The 19543-nt window shown below is 38.6% G+C and overlaps 1 protein-coding gene across 1 annotated transcript; it reads left to right on the top strand.

Annotated features, from left to right (window-relative positions):
* Window positions 1–53: 53 nt before the first annotated feature.
* Window positions 54–18708, top strand: ppp1r14ab (protein phosphatase 1, regulatory (inhibitor) subunit 14Ab). The gene is made up of 4 exons (XM_067451860.1): window positions 54–382; window positions 15053–15133; window positions 16460–16492; window positions 17405–18708. Exons 1-4 carry the CDS (start codon window positions 185–187, stop codon window positions 17537–17539), a joined length of 447 nt encoding a protein of 148 aa, XP_067307961.1. The 5' UTR covers window positions 54–184; the 3' UTR covers window positions 17540–18708.
* The last annotated feature ends 835 nt before the right edge of the window (window positions 18709–19543 follow it).

The following is a 19543-nucleotide window of genomic DNA, read 5'->3' as shown; positions in this document are numbered from 1 at the left end:
AGTAGCACCTCCTCGCGGGCTCATGGGGGTCGCCAGACCCAGACCCCGAGAGTGCAAGCGAGTAAACTAGCAGCGCTAGGACCCTGCAGCCCAGCGCGCTCCGGAGGTGTCGGAGGAGCGCACCTACTCCGCCAGACTCTTGATCAATTATTTGCAAGTGTCCATCCAGTGGGTCACTCTGGAGATGGCTGCGAATCGGGTGGGGAAGCGTTATAACAATAAGATCCACTCACCGAGCCGAGGTACCAGCCGGGAAGCTGGACTGAGCGTGCAGAAGAGACAAGCACGGGTCACCGTCAAATATAACAGAAAGGAACTCCAGAGGCGCCTGGATGTGGAAAAGTGGATAGATTGTGGACTTGACGAGCTGTATTTGGGAAGGGTGAGTCCTCATGTAACAAAGATGAATAATATACGAGTAAGATAAAATATAATGAATGAAAGACAAATTGAGTTCCTACAGATTTTCAAATCATTTCTATGAATATTTAATTAGCAGCAAAAGGCGTTGCTGATAAATCTGTTCTTGACTGCCGATTATTATTCTGCACTTTACGTAAAATTGGTGTAATCATGTAAAATGCAAGCATATTTACTAATGAAAGTTTCTATCATTGAGAGGTAGATTTAAAATCATCACTGTCCACGTGGAAATGTGCACTTACTACTAGGCTACGTGTGTCCGTAGTGAAGCAGGTGTCACTCACATTATTTCAATCCATAATGGAATGTAAATTGTCTGATGGGAAAATGGGAAAAAGGGTTTTCATTTCCGCAAGAAAGTTTCGAAATATCGTTTGATCGAGTCCCTTTTCATGTGCCAATCAGTGATTATGTCGCACGTTTATTCATGAAGGGCGTGAACCTTTCCTTGTGTCATTCCACTAAACGACTGCCTTTTGTGTTCCTCATGAATATATGTGTAAACAATGACAATCTCTTACCAACTTTTAATATGCGTTATTGTAGTAACTGTTCTCAAAAATCCAATTACATTTATATTATTTTGTATTTTATTTTATTTTATTTTATTTTCATCTTTCTCCATGAGGATACTGTGTCCCCAGCCCTGTGTTTTCAAACTCTCCTTGTTTGTGTGTGATACATATACAGATAGATAGATAGATAGATAGATAGATAGATAGATAGATAGATAGATAGATAGATAGATAGATAGATAGATAGATAGATAGATAGATAGATAGATTGATTGATTTTATTCTCTTAACGGCATAATATAATCTCAATTATGCTCCCCTTTACTAAAACGTTATAAAATAAAAAAATAAAATAAAATTCTAAATGACATCCTTATAAGATGTAAAATCTATATTATTTTTAAATAACTATCTTATTTTCTAAGGATTATCAGTCTGACAGAAAATGTATAGTATTGTTCCGTACATAAGACGACCCCCTTTTTTTTTCTGGAAAAAATGCTTTTTGAAAAGCAACTGTTCTATTTTATAAAGAGCATTTTTATAATTAAAATGCTTATTTGAAAATAATTTTCATATTCCATAAAGATCACATTTATAAAATAAACACTTTTTGGCATACCATAAAAATAACCTGTAGCCCATCTGAATTATATAACGTAGGCTAAAGTAGGCTATAGCCTACCAACATAGAAATGAAATCTTATGAAAATTTGGAAAATTGGGTACCATCTTACGTACAGGGGAAGTTTGGTCCTGTCAGTGAGGCACGCAAACATGTGTCACGTGGCTCTTAGATGGTCAACTTGTCTTTGACTTTTTACATCTTTTTGCACTTGTGATCTTTTAACATTACACTCATATTATTGACTTGTAAAAGTTCAGACCCTGAAGATGAACCCATTTGTTCAGATGTATTTCTAAGAAAAAAACATTGTCTAATATTCTGAACAATATGGTACTAGAAACATCACTGTTAAATTGTCTTTCTAAGGGTACGGTCACACGAAAAAAAAAAGTTCATTGTTTTTCACATTAGGACGACAATGTTCACACAACTATCCTGTTCACAGGGATCCTCGAAAATAATTAATAATGCTGTATTATGCACGGCAAGCCATTAGTTGGCGATGTCACTTTGGAAAGAAAAACTTGTGGGGTGTCACTGGTCTCATGCCCCGCATTCACACACTCACACGCAGTGTTGGGGAGTAATTAGTTACATTAGTAACTAGATTACGGAATTTAATTACGAAATAAATGTAACTGTAATCCGTTACAGTTACTGATATATTTTTTTTATTAAATTAGATACTTATAAAAATGTTAACGATAACAAAGATGAATATTACATCTGAATATTTTCTGTAAAAAGCTAGGATGTGTTGAATAATATTAATTTGTTGCTTTGCCTGTTTTTGCCATTTAAAGGCCGTTTAGTAAAGTGATGCTATTCTGATGCTTTTGATCGGCTCTCTTGTTTGATTTCGCAGCGTCTGCCAGTTTCATCAATCCACATTGCTGCGGAAAGCTTTAGGCTACAATCTTTCTGAGAGTCGCCACCATCAAGTGATAAAAGTGTTACAGTGCCTAAAATTAGAAAATGACTTTAATAAAGTAATTGAAATAGTTACACTACATTTTAAATAGGATAATTTGTAATCTGTAAATTATCTATTACATTTCTAAAGTAATCTTTCCATCTCTGCTCACATGCTGTAAATGTTAAAACAGTGGGTGCATTTGTTTATTGCCCGCTTTTGTGTTTCGCCTCCCTCCGCCATTTTACACTAGTGTGAGAAGTGTGTATGTAACGAAAGATGTCAGAGACGTCAGTAGGCTAATCAATTATGGTCTATTACTGCAGTGATGCAAAATCATTAATTGGATTGTTTTCAACAAATTTGAGTTTTTGTATTTACAGAGATAACTGTAAGACGTGCACTTTAAAACTGTTTTCAGGCCCCACAAAACAGTGTTGACATGTAAATGAATGGCCAAAACTTGTAAAAACGTGTAAACGGCCCCTAAATAAACCCCAAATCCCAAAGTAAAGGCAAACCTTTATTTAAGACCACAAAAGAAAGTTGTGAAGATTTTTACCTCACACATTGACATGGTATTTGCATCTCCAGATGGTTTTAATAATTTTAGTCAGCTGATTGTTTATGTAGCACACGCAGTAACATCAGGCTATTTGTCCTGTTCTCCTGGGAGGCTTGAAAAAAAGACCAGTAAACATGTCTGATATGCAGAAATGCTAACAATTTATATCTAATTAGTTCACATTCCTGTGTCTTAGGGTATTTTAGGATAGAGGGGAATTTTTTTTCTCGGAGTCTCCAGTTCCCATGAGCAAAAAAGATCTTATAAATGCGGTCAAGACTTATTGTTGCGCATGCTGCCTTACATGGAGAGCTCTAGGATGCCGCCAGGCGCCAAAACGGTAAACATTCACAGACCCTGGGCTTTGTGATAGTGGATGTGAGGAGAGAGATGCTTAGGCTCTGACAGTGGAACGTACCTGGCGTCCTGCCACGATTATGAAACGTTATGAAATGTACTAGGGGAGACCGAGGGGTGTTGAAATGCATTTAGTTACTAGTGGTTTCCTACACTGTTGCACAAACTTTATCATATATTTCCAGATTTGTCTGCTACTGATTAAAGTAGTAGATTTATCTCTAAATATTACACAAGGTAGCTTTTGCGCTGTCAACTTTAAATTGTACGCTGAAAATTTTTACTTTGAAGCAATGTTTCACTCAGAAATTGCTACTACATTTCACAAAGTAATTACAAGTAATACATTTAATGACATTTTGAAGTAGGAAGACTGAAATGGTATTTCTTGTAAAACGTACTCCATTAATCTCAGTATGTCTTTTCACCTGCAAACATTAGGATAGTCTTGAATTATCAACACTATAATGTTTATTCTCTTTGTATGTGTGGTTGTGTTGTCCAAACCTGGACACACTTATATTACGGCAAAACATCACATGATGATAGGGTGAATCTTAGCAGTCATCTTTTTGTGATCTTTAATGACGTGATGTTGGTGCTAAAAAGAAACAGCCCCCACTGAGGATGTAATCAGATCCCCCCCTTCATTTCCTGTCGGCAGCAGGCCCGACGTCCTGCTCTTATGGTCCTGGGATTGATTGATGGGATATTTGTCTCATGGGGTGTTTCTTATGAGTGAGGGGGATGGGGGCTGTGGAAATGAAGACCCCATATGTCACTGTATCACACAAAGAAAGCCCTCCTGGAACTGTCCTCCACCCCCCGTCCCACAAAACGACTACCAGCTTCCAAGTGGTCCATGTACGGGGCATATTAAGCGGGACCATTAACCCACAGCTCTATCAAAGCTTAATAAAAAAGCCCAGATTAGAGTCCCGTGGAGGTCAGCTGCGTGTCTGTTTGTAGTCCAGAGGCTGGTTCATCTTTTATTCCATGTCATCAAACATGGTTTAAAACAAGGGGCACAAAACTTTGCGCTACAGATGTGACAAATCCATTTAGTAACAGTGGTGGATGGACTGTTCTGTAATATAATCATGACTGGTTGGGGTAACTAAATAAACGGACTCATCAACTTATAAAAGGAATGAGAAAATGCTTCTCATAAACAACGATCAGGCGTAACATTATGATATAATATAATATTGTGTTGGTCTCCATTTTGCTGCCAAAACAGCCCTGACCCGTCGAGGCGTGGACTCCATAGACTCCTGAAGCTGTGCTGTGTGTATCTGGCATCAAGATGTTAGCAGCAGATCCTTTAAGTCCTGGAAGTTGCGAGGTGGGGCCTCCATGGATTGGATTTGTTTGTTCTGCACATCCCACAGATGCTCGATTGTTGTTGTCAAATTTGTTGTGCTCCTCAAACCATTCCTAAACTGATTTTTGCAGGGTGCATTATCCTGCTGAAAGAGGCCACAGCCACCAGGGAATACCGTTTCCATGAAAGGGTGTGCATGGTCTGCAACAATGTTTAGGTAGGTGGTACATGTCAAATTAACATCAACATGGATGGCAGGACCCAAAGTTTCCCAGCAGAACATTCCCCAGAATTGCCTCAGACAAGTTATGTATTTCAGAAATGTACATATACAAAGCACACAGTCTGCTAACAATGTATTATTAATGAATGTAAAAAAATATTAAGACACTGACAATGGGCTAAGTGAATACATGTTGTTAACAATGACTAGGGTATATAGGAAATTGAGCATGGGTGCGTGTTGATGCAGAGCTGCGTCATCTTTCTACCAGAACCAGCATTAACTTCTTAATCAATTTGAGCTACAGTAACTCGTACAGCAGCTTTCCTGCTTCTAACACATCAACTTTAAGGACTTGATGCCTAATATATCCCACCCACTAACAGGTGCCATGATGAAGAGATAATCAGTGTTATTCACTTCACTGGTCATTATGTTATGCCTAATCGGTGTATCTAGTTGCAGATATCAAAAGCTATGTATGCACAGGTATTTTGATGCATATTAATCTGTCATTTTAAAGAAACTATCCACATTAGGCACATGCTAACATGGGCCTGTACTTTGATATGTAAGCTAAAAGAAAGAAAACACAACCCGGACTGCATTAAACACTGGCTGGTATCTTGTTGGTTGACTTGATCTTAATGCAAATCCAGTTGTGAAATTTACAATTAGCTGGATGATATTGTGTTATTCACAATAAAGGATACAAACATTTAACCTAAATCCAGAAAATATATATATTTAATCTTTTATCAGTTCATTTTGAGGGTGCGCGATATGTCGGTAGACACGATTAACCGGTAGAGATTTTGGACTCCTTTGCAGTTACGCTCGCGTAGCTTATCGAAAGCTTATCATTTGTATGCGTTTTTAAGCACTGTGGTTTAAAATCAATTGATTTTAAACCACAATTAGAAGCGATATCACCCACCCCTAGCTCAAGCGGCAACCTCCCCCAGTTTCTGTGAAGCCAATACGGAAGTGACTTAAACTGCAATTCAACGACTGGCCACTTAGGACTGGCTCCAGAAGGGGGCAAAATCTCATTGAGCTCCATGTTAAAATGCCCAACTTTACAGCAGAAAGAAACATGTTTACAGCCTGGTACAAATTGTGGTTTTGGTCTATACGGCTAATTTTGGCCTTCATGACAACTGTGAGGGGGGTTATTTTTTTAATAACTCACTTTTTTACATTATATAAAGCCTTAAAGTTTTGCATAATTAAGGGTGTGGTTTACTTTAAATGACAGGTGGATTGTCATTGGTCTGCTGTCTTTAGTAATCACGTCACCTCCGCCCTTGTCCCGCCTCTTTGCCCATTTTCAGTTATCTGGGAGTGACGCGCTGCAAGATGGCAACAGCCAGCTCAACCCTACTTTACGCTTCAAAACTGCTCTTCAGAATCCTATGGGTGACGGGGTTTTTTACAGTCTATGCTCTAGCTCCATTCCCGTGGGAATGATGGTCAGAAAAGGAATGCACCTGGATGGATTTCACCAGAGTGCTTATACAGTGTCAGCTTCACGAGAAGTAAAACAGCAGATGTAAGAAATAAAGCTGAGATCCTTATTTAGAATGTTTATAAACAACATTACATTTGAGCGCTGACCCACAGCTGAGTCCCTGTTCCTAATATGGTCAGCTAGTAAAGAGGTCACTAATAACCACTGGCTGCGCTAAATCATTTGTTTTGTCTGGACAAATATTTAAAAAACTGTTTCTTGTGAAGAAGGATTTTCTTTAAATAAATGTTAAGAATCCCATCTTAGGTAATTAGTTTGACTATGTCATGTCAGTCCATGTTGCTCTCACATGCACTTTTCCTTTAATGTGGAGCAGCGTATTACATCACAGTTAATGGAGTCCCTAGGACAGATGATGCACAAACGATCTGACATTTTACTGGATGCAGAGGGATATCTGACATGAGAGGCGCTGAAATGCTAGCGCTGAGATTGTCCATAGTACTTAAGATTACTGAATGTCGTATTATTTGTAGTTCATCATGCAAAGAATTGTCCCATTATAAAAACAAGTCTTAACTTTTTAAAATAGATTTCGATTGCTAGGTGTCTGCCATGCTATAGTGTTGTAGGTGCGCCAATCTGTTGCTATGCAGTCACTAAAGTGTAGTAGGTACTACATTTGAATTTGACCATTAAAAATATACACTATATTGCCAAAAGTATTGGGACACCCTTCCAAATCATTTAATTCAGGTGTTCAATCCCTTCCATGGCCACAGGTGTATAAAATCAACAGGGCCGTACCCACCATTGAGGTCCTCGAGGTCCGGACCTCGGTAATTCTCCGAGGTGTACATAATAGAAGCTGCAAAATAATAGCCTATTAAGTACAAACATGTGTTCTCGCCTCGCCCGCCGTATGGTTTCAATTGTTTCCAATGGATGCGCCGCACTTTTCAATAGCGTCAACAGCTGGCAGGTTTTGTCCATTTTTACGAGTTGAGCATCCACAGTTCAACTTTGGGTGAACATCAATGTCCAATCATAGTGGAGGAGAGGCGGGACAAATGCCACAACCACCAACCGGCGCTTCGAACAAAGACGAAAATGCATATGTAAAGAAGGGAAAACATTTTTTTTCAAACCCTCCAAAATTCATATTTGGACCTCGGGATTTAGAAAATCCTGGGTACGGCCCTGAAAATCAAGCACCTAGTCATGCAGACGCTTCTGCAAACATTTTTTAAAGAATGGGTCGCTCTCAGGAGCTCAGTGAATTCAGGCGTCATACCATCATAGTTTGCCACTTGTGCAATAAGTCCATTCATAAAATTTTCTCACTCCTTAATTTTCCACGGTCAACTGATAATGGTATTACAACATAGTGGAAGCAATTGGGAACAACAGCAACTCAGCCACGAAGTGTTAGGCAATGTAAAAATCACAGAGCAGGGTCAGCACATGCTGAGGCGCACAGTGCGCAAAAGTCGCCAACTTTCTGCAGAGTCAATGGCTACAGACCTCCAAACTTCATGTGGCCTTCAGATTAGCTCAAGATCAGTGTGGAGAGCTTCATGGAATGGGCTGCCATGGTCAATGGCAATTGGCAATATAGTGGATGTTCTATATAGTATAAATGTGTTAGGGGTTAATGGTTTAGGATTAGTAGTGAAAAATGAAGTCCAAGAGTCAGAAGTGCAATTAATTAAAGGGGGGGGGGGGTGAAATGCTGTTTCATGCATACTGAGCTTTTTACACTGTTAAAAACTTGGATTCCCGTCCTAAACACATACAAAGTTTCAAAAACTAAGTTGGACCTTTGATGGAGTATTTCTGTGTCAAAATAAATACCTTCCGGTTTCTCAGAAGTTTTGGAGAGTTTTTTTCGAGTATGGGTCCGCTTGACATTAACAGGGCAGAAGGTCCTTGAATGGGCCGTACGGGCTTTGCGTGAGCGACCAGAGCGAGAGCGCAAATGCACGCCGCCCATAAACGCTGCACTCACTGCGGTCACAGGACTTCACCAAATCAACAATGTTACCAAAGAAGTGTGTTTTTGACGGAGCAGCCCCAATGATAAAGGTTCACGATCGTGCTTTGGAAGCAGGCGGTGAGTAAAACTGCTTCAAATGTCTGTGCTGTTGGCTGTAAGTAAACATCAGTAAACAACACGATCATATAGTTAATTTATCAATGGAGCATGCGATCTATGGTGTGTGTTTAACATTTGTTTAGCTGACCATTATAGGTGTCTGTTTGTTTATTGAACCATCCCAAACATAAACCTCGGGGACATTCCCACAATGCGTGCTTCGTCATTAAAATGCGCTACTCCATTGTTCTATGTATAACGTTACACTAGTCTGACGTGCAAAACCGTTTTGCTTGCTACTGCTAAGGTTTAGTCCCCAAATCATGTCCTCATAAACTGCGAGTAAACACACACAAATGTTGACAAGCCACTAAATACAGTACATACCACAGAGACGGACGTCCTGCTGTTGCTGTTTCTCCTGTTTCATTTATTTCAGCCTCCGGATCTGATTCTGGATCACATCTGTATTAGTTTAATCTGATTGATTTAATTGAGTCAGTGGGATTCCTGGTGCATTTGCTGAGGGGTTGAATTAAAACCTTGATTGTTTTCTCTTTTTATTTTAGCCAAATTCAAATAATTTTAGTTAATCCTGTTTAAGAACCTGTTTTAGGTCACATGTTTACCCTCATGTTGCTCCAAGCCTGTATGCATTTAGTACATCTCAAACAAAAATTCAGATATTCTAAAGAATCAACTGTTTTTGTCCATATGATGAAAGTCATTTGAGTCCAAAATAACACTAGACCCTGATGACTTTCATTGTATTTACAAAATTATAGTACAAACAGAATATGTGCAGGATGAGGTACAATGGCGAAGTGTAATGTATGGGGTTATGAGTTTGTTAAAATCCCTATCTCTATGATTGAGCAATTATAATGATCATGTTTGTCTTAGCAAACACCAGTGATGCATCTTTGCCTCCCTTGTCAGACTAGTTGTTAAAAATGGACTGGCCGCATTCTTTTTTTTAAATGTTTGGAAATATTGATTTAGACACATTCTTACAGGCGTACATCCTAAATACACAGGAGATGGGCATTTGAATTAGGGTCACAGCTGTTAGTAAGGCATGGAAACTCAGGAGAAGAAAAGCAGCCCATCTCAAAGACAGCAGGAAGAAAAAACGCTCTTACACATTAGCTACTGGCCTGGAAATAATAGAGGCTGAATCACAGCCCGGGGGGGTCAGGTGATGTTAAACCAGTTGGAGTGATTGACTCAGCACTCTTGCTTGCGGTAAAAGGTGAAAGAACTCATGTTTTGTCAGAAGGAAATGTTTAGAGTTTTTGTGGAAATACTAGTACAGAGACAAGCCAATATGTTGAAGCGCCACAGGCTGTATGACTACAGAATATTTACACATATAAATACACAAAATCCTTGATTTAAAATGTATTTTTTATTGCATTTTTGATAAATTGTGTAGAATTAATGTCTAAATACGCACATTTCCCATTTTCAATTGATTGTGCAAAACTTCTCTTCTTAGGAACGAATTAAAAGCAAAGGCACAAACTTTAATTTACTGTAGGATTCATCTGTACGTTCGGCGTGTGAGAGGTTGTGTTTGTTTCACAGCATTTCAGTGGCATTTGGAGTTAAAAGAAAGGTCACCGATGCCCTGGTAGGGCTTTCAGCTTGGATCGTACTCTGATTGACCTTTCGACGCTGGTGTTAGTTTCAGGATTTTGAAAGTTCTCCCACGCCAACCCTGTTCCCCTGTAGTTATCCGTAACCTTATCAGGAAACGCACTGGCTTGCATGACCAGCTCCTAACCTGTTGTGTGTGTGTGTGTGTGTACACTACACTGATGGTCATTTGGAGCTTTGGTAACAGAAGTAACATAGCTGTAAACCTTGGTGTTGTTAAGTTGGTAAGTTTAGACTGAATTCCACCACATACTGTCTTGATGATTTAGTTTTGGTCTCACCATGGGGCCTATTTTAACGATCTGAGCGCATGGTAAAAAGTTTTGTGTGCTGTGTGTCCCTGTGTGTGTAATAAGCACCTGCAATGTGCACCGGCATACAGGCGCATATTACTAATGCGCCCTTTAAATAACCCAAAAAAGTACTGCACCATCAACTCGCCGCAGTCGTTCTCAGTTGCCTCAAAATAGCAAAATGCCAACAATGCGCCTGAACACACCTTGTTTTCAGACCAGCACACAAATGGGTGCAAATGCATTTGCTATATAAACAACTGGACGAAGCAAAAAAACTGAAACTACCAAAAAAACACTTGCACCGGGTGTATGATAGGGCCCGATATTTCTTTACTTTGAATTTATTTTCATTTTTTAATATTCTCCATTTATTCACCCACATGGTATTTCAAACATATGGAAGCTTGTTTGCAGCACAGAATAAAATATTTTTAAAAGTTAATTTTGACTTTTTAATCTCACAATTGCGAGTTTAAGCAGCAAGCAGCTTTTGTTTATATTGAACATGGCGGCCACCGAAGCGCAGCAACCAGTTGGTAGTTGATTAAACCAGTTGATTAAATCTTTAAAAAGATTTCAAAGGCAAGTTTACTTTGAAAACAGAACAGAAACTTGCCCTGGAAAAGAAGGATGTGTTTGCCTTACCAACAACGGCTTTGTAAAGTACGTCACCCGGATCGCTGATCTGATTGGATAAAGAACTATGCATTTGCCTACATAGTCATTTGAACTATGCTCGTTTATCACACCTCTAGTGCTTTAGAAAATACAGAGCAGACTCCCCAGACCAATGTTCAATCTTAAATTGAGCTTGGTCTGGTGGTAGACAGACAAATACGTTCCTACTTCTCTCACAAACATGCCAAATTGATTTTTGGTGAATTTGCATCAAATCACCACCTTTTATTTGTTTTCATTTGGTGGGTGGCAGGTTTCAAGTTTGTCTTTGGTAAATGATTTACTGGAAGTATCTGAAAGTTGCCCATGGCCTATTTTTCTTATGCGCCAAGCCACAAAGAAAGGGAAGTGAAGATTAAATCATTCTCGAAACACAAAGGTACACACCATAAATAATAGAGTGCATATTTTCAGCTGTCCCATTTCCTATTAGAGAAAACGATTTTCCCACCGCAGTTAACACTTTAAAGTCAATGCAGAAATTCAGCCATTAATTAGATATGAATTATATCTCTCAATGCAAGAACTTTGACTCTGAGTATTGTGAACGGGTAGTTTGTTTTATCTGTAGGTGTATTTGAGGAGGCTTGTTTATTCCCACACAATAGATTAGTGCTAAGGGACAGCTGCATGGCCTAGATTGACAGCTGCTGAGTAGAACGAGAGACAATACTTCGATTTTTAGCTCTTTAAGACTTAATGACCCGCATGCTATGCCAATGCCACCCTCTGATTTCATCACAGTTCTCATTTAGTATGACATCTAATGTTTAGGGATGGCGTAGCAATTTACATGGTGAGCAGTCAAGTGTGAATGCATCTGAATATGCACATCTAATGCTATAGTTTCTTTTACAAGAGCAATTGGGAGTTTACTTTTATTCAGCCTTGGTTTAAGTCTAATTGTAAATGCTCTGTTCACTCTGTTTATTAATCTATACATGGTGCATTTCGATTTTAGTGCACTTTTTCATCATTATTTTTTAATAGTAGATTGTTTTAACAGGCAGATAAATATTGATAACGAAAAATTAGAAATATGAAAAGTGAAAAGTGATGTTTAAAGGTAAAGGCCGGTTCACACCAAGACAGATAATAATCAGATAATCATTTCAAAGGTGCATTTGCGATGGCAAATTAAGTGTTCACCCAGGAAGCAATTTTGCATTTAAAAGACGTCCACGGACCCCAGTTTGAAAACCCCCTCCAGCTTTAAGGTTTGGCTGCGTCCGAAATCACGGACTTAAAGGGTTACTTCACCGCTTTTTCATATGTTATTCCCTTAACTAAAACGAGTTGATACATACCTCTCTCGTCTGAGTGTGTGCACTTAATCTCTCTGACACGCGGTGATGATCTGATAGCATTTAGCTTAGCCCACTAAGCCCAGTTCATTCACTATGGAACCAAACAGAGATCAAGAATGGTGACAAAATAAAACGTGGTACTTCTCTAATCCGATTAAAAAGGAGAACTATAATGTATGGCGGATTAGCACTTCTGAGAGTACTTCGGCTCGGCGCAGTAAAAAGTCCCGGCCGAAACATCTTTCCTCACACCTCCCCCTCACTCTCTCATTTCTGTCAATAGGGAGATGTGAGGGAAGATGTTTCGGCCGGGATTTTTTACTGCGCCGAGCCGAAGTACTCTCAGAAGTGCTAATCCGCCATACATTATAGTTCTCCTTTTTAATCCGATTAGAAACGCACCACGTTTTATTTTGTGTCACCATACTTGATCGTTCAACTACTCGTGTAACTGTATTTAAATAGGGGAAACGTGGAGGTGTTTGGTTCTTCTAACTTGATCTCTGTTTGGTACCATAGTGAATGAACTGGGCTTAGGGAGCTAAACTAAATGCTATCAGATTGTCACTGCGTGTCAGAGAGATTAAGTGCACACACTGAGACGAGAGAGGGATGTATCAACTCGTTTAAGTTAAGGGAATAACATAGTTTAATATGAAAAGGCAGTGAAGTATCCCTTTAACAGTATGTGACAAGTGTAGTATTTACAAATTCACAGTACTAATAAAAACAGTAGGCAAAAAGTACCCGGATGACCTACTTCTGCCAAGATTCTGAAGTGTGCATACGATGGACACTTTACTATCCCATGAGGCCAAGGGAGAGGATTTGTGAATGGCAGTGAAGCGACTTAACTGACGCTGGTAGGTCACATGATAATGAATACTTGGCGAATGTAGTACGTCCAGATTGCATTCATTACTACACACATTCATACTATATAGAACATAAGTTTTTAGCACTTTCAAAGTAAGAACTTATTCAAAATAAATACCTACTTAAGAGAGTATGCAATTTCAGACTTTTAACTTAGCTTTGTGGTTCACGAAAGTTCACTAAAACCTAAACTTTGGAATGCGCCGAAATATGAAACTTCTTCACGAGCGCATGTTTTTTTCGTATCTCCAGTAAACATTTGCATACGTATATGGAAGTCAACGTAATGAAAAATATAGTGACCACCCCTTTAGTCAATAGGAACGTGATGGACACCTGAGCTGAAATATTCCCCCTGTGGATTTCAAATTGGGTTCAAGTTTGTAATGTTTTTAACATAGAAATTCACCATAGTTACCAATATGAAGCATGATTTAGAAGTGGACCACCGAGTAAGATTGCTTTAAGCATTGTTACACAATTGACAGTGGACGATGGACGAACAGAATTCTGCAGAGGTTTCGCTATTGAGACCATGCATTGAATGAACAGCTGTTAATGTGTTCAGATTAACACAGATATTTGTATTCCATCAATGCAACAATTCTTTTTACTGAACGGTGTTGTCTTTTGCATCGCACTACGAAAGAACTGGCCAACCAATAAGGTTAATAAGCAGTTTGATCACATGCCCCAGCGACACTGCTGTTACATAAAACGTATGGAGTCGGCCATTTTAAGAGCTGTCTCAAATGCAGAATCCTTCCAGTGCACTGAATTGTTTGCTTCTTAAAAAGTCCCACAATGCACTGTGAAAAAAATGAAAATTCCGCCATCATTTATTCTCCATTAAGTTGTTTAGAAGATATTTGGGAGAATGATAGAAGATAGATGTTTAAAAAAAAAAACCTGTTATTTAATTATATTTCAGCATACACATATTACTACAGGTAGACAGCCGCTAGCATCAGCCATTAAAGTGTCTCTTGAGATCAGGGGAGTGAGGTTTACATGTCCAGCTCTTACTAGACTACGACAGTTACATTAGCTAATATTTAGCTTACAGTTGACATGTTGCACGTATATATCTAGCAATCAAACTATTTATCAAAATGCACTTTAAAGGTGCAGTGTGTAAAGTTTAGCGACATCTAGCGGTGAGGTTGTGAATTGCAACCGCCCACCCCTCCCTTTCGAAGCACATAGAGAAGCTACAGTGGCTGACAAAGGACAAAGATGTCGTCTGAAACAGCAGAGATTGGCGAGCGCTCTGTAGAGAAGTTTGTCTGTTTAGGGCTACTGTAGAATCATGTATGAAGATAGAAATGGCTCATTTTAAGGTAATAAAGACATAACGGTTCATTATGTAAGGTCTTTATACACCACTGAAAACATAGTTATGTATATTATGCATTTCTGTCAATAGATCCTCATAAATACACATTAAAAAATTAATATCAGAAAAATATACTTAATAATAAAAAATACTGTTTGACTTCCCCAACGTGACAAGCAGGTGTCAGAAATGGAAAGTTGCACAGGACTCTGTGTACGAGAGATATCTCATAATTTCCATAAGTGCCACGATTGAGCCTGTCTGACATTTGTCACGCATTGATTCAATCAGACAAATCGAATGCAAATATCAGACCGGATTTTCATGCCGAAAATTCATGTTGGTGTGAACAGGCCTTAAGTGTGACTGTCCTTCTCCCCTCACAGGAAGAGGAGATGCCTGAGGAAGTGAACATTGATGAGCTACTTGATCTACAGAATGATGAAGAAAGGATAGAGAAGCTTAAGGTAAGCTCTCTGAAAATACTAATGAAGAAAAAATCAGTTTCTTGGTCAAGTATGTGGTGTATTTCAGCTAGCTTAAAAGGAATGGCTCACCCAAAATATTAAAAGGTTAGTTCACCCAAAAATGAAAATTCTGTCATTAATTCCTCACTCTCATGTCGTTGGACACCCGTAAGACCTCCGTTCATCTTCAGAACACAAATGAAGATATTTGTGTTGAAATCCGATGGCTCAGAAAGGCCTTCATGACACCAATGTCATTTCCTCTCTCAAGACCCATAAAGGCACTAAAGACGGCGTTACAAAGCCCATCTCACTACAGCGGCTCTACAATCATTTTATGAAGCGGCGAGAATAGTTTTTGTGCACAAAAAAACTAAAGACTTATATAGTGATGGGCCGATTTCAAAACAAAGTTTTGAACGTCATGAATCAGCGTATTGATTCATGATTCAGATTGCCAAAGTCACGTGATTTCGAAACTTTGTTTTGAAATCAGCCCATCACTATATAAATCGCTATTTAGTTGTTGTTTTTTTGCACACAACAACTAGATTTTTTGCGAAATCTAGACGCACCCTAGCGGCAGCAAATATAATCTGCCGCGAGTGTCGTCTAGCAACTCTCAATACACATCTGAGCTGTAAACGCCAAACTGGTCGGACCAATCACATCATTTATGTATATTCGGTGGGTTTAACATAATGACGACGGCCGAGTTGTGCTTGCGTGCGACTAGTAAACACAAACTGGCGAACGGCGGTCTTTCGAATCATCTTTGACCGCGGCTCTGAAAGACTTGAAGTTAAGCTTTTCTCTGAGAAAAGAACAAAGAACGGCACTGAAGTCATTCTTAAGAAGAGAAGATGTGTTCGAGTTTAGCCGACCGGATACGGTGAATGTTTAATCTATAAACTAGCTCCGCTTCACTTTCGTTGCTCTGGTTGGTTGTAGCGCTATCCTATCGCGTGCAGAGGGAGTTTGAAAGACAACCGTTTATCCCGCCCCTCGGATTGAGCTGTCTATGGTGAGTTTCCAGACCAATCATCTTGATGTATGTCTGGCTTGTCAGGCTAGAACGGAGGTCTTATGGGTGTCAAACGACATGCGGGTAAGTAATTAATGTCAGAATTTAAATTTTTGGGTGAACTAACCCTTTAATATGAACTACTTTTAGTAGTTTTAGGGTATTTGTACAACATGAATAGTTCCTTTAACCAGCAGGAGCAGAATCAAACCAGCATAAACCATTCTGGACTATTATGGAAGATTCAGCAGAGGAGAGATTTGTGTCAAGCTCTTTATGAAATCTTTCTGTTTCTTTTACAGGACATCCTTCATACCTGCAGTAACAACACAGAAGTAAGCTATACGTATGTTTTCATTCGATCAAACAATGGGAATTAAATATGACCTCTTACTTTTCTGCACATAGTTTTAGTGTGTAATTTAACAAAATAAGCCCCTGCAGTGACTCACTGCCACAATCTTAAGAAAGTGACTGACAGTGTTGATGAATAGACAAAACTATTTATCCCATAACACAAAACATGTTTTGATCAAATTTAATCATTTACCAAGATTAAAAAACTACCAGCAGGGACTAACTAGGATATGCTGTTAACCAGACATTCAAGTCTGTACTACAACTAGGCACCGTCCTCTGCTGCCCCCTATTGACAAGTCAACACTTTTACAGTTTTCAAAGGCCCGTTCTTTGTACATGGATTATTTCATTATCTGGATTTGACATGTTGATGATTTGCCATAACCCAGGATTGTTAAGTTCTTGGAATCTCATTGTGTAAACCCAAACCTGCCCAGGAGCAGACTAATTTCTTTGTAAAGGTAAAATTGTCCCAGCCATTGCTACTTTCTTACAAGAGCACCCTATTGAACCAGGGACTTTCATAATAGAAAAAATTACAGTGAAAAATAAAAGTAGAAATATGTTTTTATATACATAATAGGTGCCAATATTAGTGGTGGGAACTGTAACAATGAGCAATAAATTTGGTGTAACTGTTGCTGTTCACTATCAGGGACTATTTTATCCAGCGGAAGGAAGGCTTTTCGTGATTTTACTTCATGAAAGTTGGATACATATTTTTTGGCTTTAATATTTGTATTGTGTGGTTCTCACGGCTAGAGCTGTATTGTGAATAAGTCATCATGGCTAACAACACCCTTCAGTCGTGACTTATTCATGATACAGCTCAGTCTCTCATACCTTATTGCTTATGACGATGTGCTTTTCCTCCTCGTCTTCATCAGGTCTTTATCACAGAATTGGTGAATAAACTTCATGGTTTGCAGAAGCAAGAAGATCTCCACAACAATGGCATTGAACATCCCCAGCTTCACATCTTCCCCGACCGCCAGGGCTCTTCTGACACCGAGAGACACTGAGCATCTACAGCTGTTCTTTCTCCTGTATCGAAACGCACCCGCAGCACGTGTGTGTGAATTATAGACAGGTTGCTGACTTCAGTTTGTAAGGTAACAAAAGAAAACAGAATCCTATCAAAAATATTTATATATAAAAACTGACCACATCATGGACCTGTTACAAGTTGTCATCATTATTTTAAAACAATGAAAAATCAATCATCAAGTCTTGTTTGTTACAACAGATGTACTTCCCATTTATCATGTAGCCTATTAGTTCATTTAAAGAACTATAAATGAGTAAATGATGACATAATTTTCATTTTTGGGTGAACTATCCCTTTAAAATTACATTCATTGGTATAACAGTTATATTCTGTAACATTAAACCATTTATTTGACTGACAGTTCAAATAAAACTGTTAATTTAGTGAATTTTTGGTTACCTGCGAAAACAATTTTTACAGTACATAATATCATTTTGTAATAGTTTTTCGTTAGAAATATTGACCCATGTGAAGAATTTTTCTAAAGAAATATTTCTGGGTTTTTAGATTTATACTGATTTCATGGGTTTTCCACGAATGGACCAAAGATTTTTGTCAGGATTTAGATTTCAAATCGGCTATAGTAACTCCCTGTTGTGTTGTTTATATCTGTGAATTAGATTTTGTAGGATTAAATCATTTTAAATATCAGTGATGATCTTGATTAAAACTGCCAGCTTATGCTTATGCCCAGTAGATATGAAGGATAAAGACTGGTTTGTGACAAAACCATGAGGTATTGTTAATATGTTTGCTGCTACTATGTTAACTACTCAAGCTGGTCAAATGTACTCCACATTTTAAAGGAATTCCCACGTTTTTCTCTTCCAGCTCTGTATTTATTAGTTTGTTTGTTTGTACAGTGACAGAGTGCCAGCGATTTCTCTTATCATGTTTTTATTGACTGTTTTTAGGTTTCACTTGCTTGCATTTAAGAGTTTTTGAAATATGTTTCAGTGCACGTCTAATTTTAAACAGTAGAACAGAAATAATAAAATGATTGAGTAAAAACTTATGACAGGCTGTTGCGTTTGGAATCCCTTTGTTAGAACAAAAACACTCAAGCAACGAAACACAGGAATAAATCATGCTGTATATATATAGCCTGTTAAATCTTTGTGAAATAAAATTATAATAAATCTACTATATGTACTCAGCTAATTATTATTAGTATATTTTCTAAAGTTCTTTGCATGTATGTTCTTCAGCTTGTTACAATAGCAAAACGCTTTTTGGTGCTAAATGGAACCCTTTTTATAAGCCTCAATAAAGAACCACGCTTTGAAAGTGCTAGACCTTAATGGTGTTATGAATAACCTTTGCATTAATATTTTATTTTTTGTTAGTATTCGAATTTTTACAGTTACAATGTGTCTCTTCTATTTGTTTATATAAAAACAATTATGCTTATGTAGGCCAACATTAACATAAATGTACAGTATGTGAAAAAAGAAAAGCGGGAAAAAAGAACCCTAAACTGAACTATTTCAGCATATAAAGGATTCTTCGAGACAAATAGAACTGTTACTATACACAGATTAAAAATAACATTATGACCACCTTCCTAATATTGGGTTGGTCTCCCTTTTGCTGTCAAAACAGCCCTGACCCATTGAGGTGTGGACTCCACTAGACTCCTGAAGGTGTGCTGAGGTATCCGGCATAAAGGTGTTAGCAGCAGATCCTTTAAGTCCTGTAAATTGTGAGCTGGGGCCTCCATGGATTGTACTTGTTTGTTCAGCACATCCCAAAGTTGCTCGATTGGATTGAGATTTGGGGAATTTGGAGGCCTAGTCAACACCTAAAACTCATTGTGTTCTTCAAACCATTCCTGAACCAGCAGGGCGCGTTATCCTGCTGAAAGAGGCCACAGCCACCAGGGAATAACGTTTCCATGAAAGGGTGGTAGGTAGGTGGTACGTGTCAAAGTAACATCCACATGGATGGCAGGACCCAAGATTTCCCAGCAGAACATTCC

This window comes from Pseudorasbora parva, chromosome 8 (assembly GCF_024679245.1).
Source record: "Pseudorasbora parva isolate DD20220531a chromosome 8, ASM2467924v1, whole genome shotgun sequence".
NCBI lineage: Eukaryota > Metazoa > Chordata > Actinopteri > Cypriniformes > Gobionidae > Pseudorasbora > Pseudorasbora parva.
This window is presented reverse-complemented; position numbering and strand designations above follow the sequence as displayed.